Here is a 7,118-nt window from a genome sequence, read left to right as displayed (position 1 = left end):
CTGTCTGTCTGTCTGTCTGTCTGTCTGTTTTTTTTTTATTTAAGAGGTGAAGGGGGAAACCTGCAACAGGTACTCGCCTGGTAAAACCTTCTATGTGCCAGACGAGTTATGTGGGATTTTTACCTCACTAAAATCTAACCTACACCTCTGTCCTCTCTCCAGGAACGTTCTTTCCCCGGCGGCACTCTTTATAAATACTACTTCGCCGGGGCGTTCTTATTTGGTGTTACTGTCTGTCTGTCTGTCTTAGTTTTTGGTGGGGGTGGGGGGTTGGTAAGGGGGTATGGGAGGGAGTTAAAAATTTAAAAAAATCGTAACTCCAAAATTACAGAAGCTAGCGAAACGCGGTTTTCAAATTAAGATTAGGAATAATATTTGCAACAAAATTTGTAATAACATCAAAATCAGTCAAAGTCTCAGTTTTCGAGATATTAACATATTTTAGTATGGGCGGCTATACGTACCTCCCGGCGCCAAATTTTTCAAGTAGTTTTTAGGACAAGATTTTGTTAAAAATAACGTAGTGTTTCTTGTATCAAATACGACACAAAGCTGCCGGCTTTTCAATGTTGAAACACGTATTCTAACAGTTTAGTGTCTGTGTAACTTTCTGTCTGACCTCGAGCTTAACTCGCATCAATAACGTATGGCTTTCATTACGCCCAGCTTTTCCTAGGGCATATATTATCACCGACCTGACCAGAAACCGTATGCTCCCATATGGGAGACCTGACATTCTAACGCTTTATATTAAATTTTCACCACTTTCGGGGTTAGAGGATAATGGAACTTGCGAGATATAACTGCTGTTAATTTAAACTTCTCGTACAACCTGGCTACTGTAGTTTATTCTTCTATGATTATTGGCACTCAAATAGTAGATATTTATGTTATAAAGTGTATAAAAAATGCATAAGTAATGCTGTTCCACTAATTGTAATCTGTACTAATATATAAAATCCTTAAGTGACTGACTCACTGATTATTCAGGATCCTGTTCAAACCACTCAACGTAAGAAGCTCAATTTTGGCATACAGGTTGGCTCTAAGGTGTACAGGTTCGATATGAAGGGACTTTTCAAAATTCCAGTTCCAAGGGGTTGAAACCACCCCTCAAATATTACAATATTTTTATTTAAAAAACGGTCAAGTTTCCGAAAAAACGCTTAAATATGTATATTTTATTTTGTTTTTTACATATTTTAAGATTTTTTAAAAATGTATACAGGGTGTTTCAAAAAATCTGGTCATTGATTAATCACGATCCTGTTTAAAGCGCTCGACATAAAAAGCTGATTTTTGGAAAACGGATTGACTTTAGGGTGTAGAGGTTCGATAAGGAGGGATTTTTCGAAACTAGAATTCTAAGGGGGTGAAACCACCCCCCAAATATTAGAATTTCCGAATTATATTAAAGTAATTTCCGAAAAACCGGTGAGTTTTTCGGAAAAAACTCTTAAACACGTATATTTTATATTGTTGTTTTACATATTTTAAGGTTTTTTGAAAATTTATACAGGGTTCCATTGAGTAATCACGATCCTGCTTAAACTGCTTGACGTTTAAAGCTGATTTTAGGCAAACGGATTGACTTTGGGGTGTAGAGGTTCGATAAGGAGGGGTTTATTCTCGATTGTTTTTTCTCATGCTGACATAAATGTAAGAAAATTTTATCCAGTTTGTATGTTAATAGAAATTCTTGCTTTGCTTTATCATCACCATTACAAATGATTAATTCGACGCGAACGAAGTCGCGGGGGTACACGCTAGTATGTTTATAAAATGAATTTAGAATCAAATGCCTCTATTATTATCTATTTCTTTTCAGAAACAATATTGTGGGATCCATACACAGATCAAACCTTATCTCTGAGTCTCCAACAAATAATATCCGACCTCTGATGTTAGTTAAAAAGAGATTCGCCTAAAGAAACTCAAGCAATTTTCAAATGTATAAATTGCAGGTGAGTAAATCTAGAAAAAATGCATTTTTAACGATGAATCGAGATAATTTTAAATTCTATAACTTTTTTATTTATTTTTCTAACTTAACTATCTCTCTCTCTTTCACATTTGATATCGCGTTATATCAAAAACCTATGTTTATTCACAGATTTTCGGTTTTATGATGATTATTTTCAATTGTATCAGCATAGTACGTAAATCTCAAAGAAAAATTTGTGTACGATTTTAGTTGGTAATTACAATAAAGTGTTTTAAATTATTTTTAGGAACCGCATGAAATGTATAACTGGAAAATGTACCGAATGTGACATATATTGCAAAAATCTTCCTGACACAGAAGATAACGAGTTTATGATGTTAAAAAATAGCCCCGAAGTAAGCAGTTAATTTAGTAATAATCATAGAATAATAAATAATAAGTTTGCTGACTCTGTATAATACAAAAAAAAATACACTGTTTGGTTTATAGGTAGTGGGTATATCAAACAGAATGTCCCTAACCCCACAAAATGACATTTTCTCGAAAACCCTGTATCCAATATCGACATACAGGGCTGGCGAAACTAAAGACATTATTTGTAGATTGGTAGGAATAACCGATACCACAGATATAGAAACAGTAAGTATTATAAGAACAGCTGTAAAATTTTCAGTAATATTTTATTTTTCTATCTTATTTTGTTAGGTTACAATTTGGGTGACAACTTATACGAACAACCCACCGAAAGTACTGAATCCTATCATGAACGACCAGCCAAAGGACCAGCAAGGATCTGACAGCAAACATGTAAATATATATGTTCATTCATATTTTTACTACAACAAAAGCCAGTATCAGAGACGGTTTTACGGATATTTTTTATACCTTACAACTATATAGTCTATCCCTTGGTAGACTCGCACCCAGAGTAGCAGAACTTTAATTATAAATGTTATGTTTTATTTATTTTCATATGCAAAATTAGTATTAACTGTAATTTTACTGTTATTTCTTACTGTATTTTCAGATTACGGATTCAAATGAGCCTAATCCTGACTTGAAATCTAGATTCAACGAGTAAGAAACAAGAATTATGTATTACTGACTCAGTTAGACCTACATTAAAAATGTATATATTTTCAGATACGATGAAGATCAGTTCCCCAGAATCAGTGACGATGACAACGAAAACATTAGAAGAAATCCTGATATTATAGAAGGACCCCCTCCATTGCTAGGAACCAACAACAATGTAAGATCACCAATAAATTATAAGTATTTTTCGATTAATTCTGTCCTAATTATTATAGTATTCTGTAGTCAAAACGTATTATTTCTTTATTAATTATAATTAATTAAAAAGAAATAATACTTTTAGACTACATAAATTCGAATTTTGTGAGACCTTTACGTTTAATTGTTTTTTTTTTTAATTATTTCTTTTTAGATTGATCCTTCTGAAGCCATTACTGGACCTACAAACAGCAATGTATGTTTACATAATTTACCTAACCAAACTATTTTACAATTTACCTTTAACATTCGTAGATCATTGTTGAACCTCCAGAGTTTGAATCAGATTCACCAGATAATTCAGTAGACTCACCAACCGTTCCATCTGACCAAGCCATAGATAGCATCATCAAACCAAACAAAATAATAACAACCGGCAAGCCTTCTTTGATCTCAAGACTAAAAAGAACTTACTGAGAAGAGATTAAAAAAATTATCGTCTCCCCCCAACACTAAAGAGTGTCCTGCCTAAGAATTTACAAGATTCGTCTACCAAAAGTGATTCTGATGAGATTCCTGAAGTCACTAGTGTTCCGTTGTTTAAAGGAATGCACAAAACAGAAGAAATAATTGACCCTCTTAGTGGTAAGCAAAGCTTTTTATTTTTTTATTTGTACATTGATTTATCAAAACTTTTTGTAGTTTTAGGTGATCCAATAGAATCTCCGTCTACAAAACCCGTTGATGCAGACGGTCAAATATCAAAATCAACGACGCAATTCAAGAAGTCCAATCCATAGTCCGCAAAATGCAAGAGGACGCTTCGAAAGCCTCAGAAAACAGACTTTTAGGCTCTGACCTATCTTCAGCAGCCAGTCCGGCAACACCCAACCCTGTTTTGCCCAATCACGTAGTCGATAACTTCAAAAAAGTCAACCAGTACATCAAAAATCGAGCTCAGGACGTCCTGGATGCCATAAAGACCCAGAAAATGCAGAAAAGCAGGACAGTTTGAAGGACGAACATTCCGACATGACTAAAAACTTGTTAAGCAACTTCAAAAGATGCCTCAGTATGTTTTGGACAGGGTGCAAGATTCTTTGAGCAAGTTATCAAATGGTAAAACTGTTGAAAATGGTTCAATAAATGAGAATAACGTTGAAGTCAAAGAAAGGTTTGGTAATGATGATACTTTGTCTGAAAATGTTGGGCTGTCAAACAACAACGAGGACCCTATTGAAACAACTCCTGTAGAATCTCCAACAACGAAAACTTACAAAACTAAACTCGATAAATACTTGGCAGAATTAAAGGAAAAACGACAGAAAATTTATTCGCTTGAAAAATTCAAACTGGATAACACAAAAGACCCCTACAATCTTAAAAGTGCAAGAATAAACCCACAAAATTCGATTTTATCGAGATCTGGAGATGACAGTAGTGATACAAATACAGAAGCTGTAACAAATAGCATTTTAGAGAGCTTAAACAAACAGAGAGAACTACTTAAAGACAAGATACAGAGTTATATTGAAGATGCTAAAACAAAAAGAGGTCAGAAGAATCAGAATATTGAAAATGATAATGCCATAGATGGTATGGTTGAGGCTAGACCAAATAATGATTTACCCAACTTGGATAGAAATGAAAATATTAATGAAAATAAAGGACAGTATGTTGAAAAACCTGATAAATTGAAGAAATATGTATCCAAATTGAAATCTAGAATGAACTTGGAGAAAGCCAATCTTCAAAATGCTGCTAAAAAGGCACAGTCTAATCTAAAATCAGTACAAGATGAAGATGAAACAAGGGAGTTCTTAAGAAAGCTCTCTACGCCTTTTCCCAAACTTGACAAAGCACCAGAAGAGTTTTCTTACCACTTAGCCAAAGGAAGGAGTGATATTAATGATGGAAATTTAGCAATGGAATCACCTGACGAAGTAACAACACCGGAATCTGTAGACCAGAACGAAGAAACCAGAGAATTTCTCAACAAACTTAATACACCATTTCCAAAAATGATACTACCTCCAGAAGAATTTCCATATCATTTAGCCCAAGGCAGAAACAATGAAAACGATGGAAATTTAGAACTGAAGTCTCCTTTGATGAAAAACCGACCGAAAATAGCTTGGATAGTCAAGTTGTATCTAAGCAGCCGGAAAAAATAAAAAAATATTTTGAAAAACTCAAATCCAGAATGAATTTGGACAAACCTTTCTTGAAGCCAGCTCAGAACACTGAAAATTTACTGAATTCGAGATTTGGTAATGATCCAATCACTGAAAACACTCCGAATCAAAGAACTGAAAGTATGTTTGGCAACAAAGATGCTAAGAAAAAGGCGTTGAAAGCTAAATTACAAGAATACATGGCTAAAGTCAAAAAACCTCGCGTGGATCAAGAAACCGTCAAACAGCAACCTCCTTTGATCAAGAACAGACTCCAACCAATTCAACCTGTTACAAGCAGAATAACTGGGTTGACCACTCCAAAATCCATAGAGAAACAAAAGTCTGAGCTGAATGCAATGATGGACAACTTGAAAAGCATGTTGAAAGAACGGATGGCTAAGAAATCTGAGCCTACTGTTTATGAAATTGTCAATGGTGGTCCCAATGAAGAAAATCTGCAAAGTGTGGTACCAAATTCACCTGAAAGTGTACTTGGAGATACCAATAGCGGTGGTGAAGTAATTGGGGATACAGATGAGCAGTTGGTGCCTAGTTTGGAAAGTAGAGATACTCTGGAAAGTGTAAGTACATTTAATACAGCTTTAGTAACACACTAGTAAATTTTTGGTACATAGTAGAGTCTATTATTGTCCCTAGTTATCTTTGAAATAGGTTTTTTTTTCAGACACAGCCTGCAGCTGATTGGTCAAGCAGCTTAGGCCAAATAGTATCGGCTTCGTCCAATCCCAATGAAGTATTTTTCATGGCCAGCGGTATCAAACTTCCCATGAAGATAGTCAAGCAAGAAGACGGCACTCTGGACCTATCTCTAGACCTTGAAAAGTTGTGCGCCTGCAAAAACACAACCTGTCCAAAGAATCCTGCAGTTATCGAAGAAACAGTGGGCGCCATCTTGGAAAAAGAAGCCGAGATTGAAGACCAGTTAAACATTGAAAATACTATTATGGATGGTTCGAAAAGGCATAAATCTGAGCTGTCAAAAAGATCTCCCGATATGTCAAAATACCCAAATCCAAATTTGGATAATGTCCTAAACGAAATTAACGATTTTGGGAAAAAAATCAAACATTCCTTTAGCAAGACTGTGAACGAGGTTCAGAAAGACATTGATCAAACAAACAACGCAATTGTTAAAGGCATCAGAACAGATAAAATCAGTGATATTCCTAAGATTAATCCAAAAAATTACCTTGATAAAGAATATTTTAAACTAAAAAACCTCATTAACCAAGATGGAACGTTTGATACTAACTTACAACAGCTTTTGAACGAAGAAAATGCCATTAATTTGCCTTTACTAGAAAAAGAAAAGTTTTTACTACAAAACTTAAGAAATAACATCCCTAAATCTAACGATATACTAACTTCACAACAATCTTTGAAAAATCCAACATATTTTCTTGAAAACAACTTAAAAACTTTTAATAATAACTTGGACAAACTTCAAGAAACCTATCATTTGGGTGAGATAAACTCACTGAAAAAACAGCTAGACGATTTGGACAATCAAGTAGAAAAATTTGAGGAAAACAACGAAAAAATGCTTGTAAAAGAAGGTAACAAGTTTTTCGCCGGTCAAAGGAATGATATTGTCGATAAAGAAGTCAATATTATTAAAAGAATTCTGTCTTGGATGAGCAGTTTAACAACTGCTTTACAAAGTTAGGATTAATTTCGTAAAATTAAGTTAATAAGTAGAATAAGTTTTGTAATTTTCTATTTTTTCAAATAAATTAAGTTTA

General features: G+C 34.2%; 2 protein-coding genes across 2 annotated transcripts; both read left to right on the top strand.

Moving 5' to 3' along the window:
• Window positions 1-1,917: 1,917 nt before the first annotated feature.
• Window positions 1,918-3,655, top strand: LOC115891067. Its single transcript, XM_030911464.1, has 8 exons — window positions 1,918-1,964; window positions 2,232-2,340; window positions 2,435-2,584; window positions 2,651-2,752; window positions 2,973-3,022; window positions 3,089-3,197; window positions 3,393-3,434; window positions 3,494-3,655. Exons 2-8 carry the CDS (start codon window positions 2,239-2,241, stop codon window positions 3,653-3,655), a joined length of 717 nt encoding a protein of 238 aa, XP_030767324.1. The 5' UTR covers window positions 1,918-1,964; window positions 2,232-2,238.
• A 1,641-nt stretch (window positions 3,656-5,296) lies between these two features.
• On the top strand, window positions 5,297-7,112 carry LOC115891068. Its single transcript, XM_030911465.1, has 2 exons — window positions 5,297-5,936; window positions 6,041-7,112. The coding sequence occupies exons 1-2, from the start codon at window positions 5,382-5,384 to the stop codon at window positions 7,040-7,042; spliced, it is 1,557 nt and encodes a 518-aa protein (XP_030767325.1). The 5' UTR covers window positions 5,297-5,381; the 3' UTR covers window positions 7,043-7,112.
• The last annotated feature ends 6 nt before the right edge of the window (window positions 7,113-7,118 follow it).

This window comes from Sitophilus oryzae, unplaced genomic scaffold (genome assembly GCF_002938485.1).
Source record: "Sitophilus oryzae breed Bouriz unplaced genomic scaffold, Soryzae_2.0 scaffold_962_pilon_pilon, whole genome shotgun sequence".
In the NCBI taxonomy this organism is placed as follows: domain Eukaryota; kingdom Metazoa; phylum Arthropoda; class Insecta; order Coleoptera; family Curculionidae; genus Sitophilus; species Sitophilus oryzae.
The sequence above is the reverse complement of the archived record's forward strand: the minus strand, read 5'-3'. Positions and strand labels throughout refer to the sequence as shown.

Bases quoted from the DNA above. Each gene is read 5' to 3' on its own strand.
- LOC115891067 (XM_030911464.1), top strand. From the start codon at position 2,239: ATGAAATGTATAACTGGAAAATGTACCGAATGTGACATATATTGCAAA. The intron at 2,341-2,434 runs GTAAGCAGTTAA...TTTGGTTTATAG, and splicing joins TGTTAAAAAATAGCCCCGAA to GTAGTGGGTATATCAAACAG. The intron at 2,585-2,650 runs GTAAGTATTATA...TTATTTTGTTAG, and splicing joins ATACCACAGATATAGAAACA to GTTACAATTTGGGTGACAAC.
- LOC115891068 (XM_030911465.1), top strand. From the start codon at position 5,382: ATGAATTTGGACAAACCTTTCTTGAAGCCAGCTCAGAACACTGAAAAT. The intron at 5,937-6,040 runs GTAAGTACATTT...TTTTTTTTTCAG, and splicing joins GTAGAGATACTCTGGAAAGT to ACACAGCCTGCAGCTGATTG.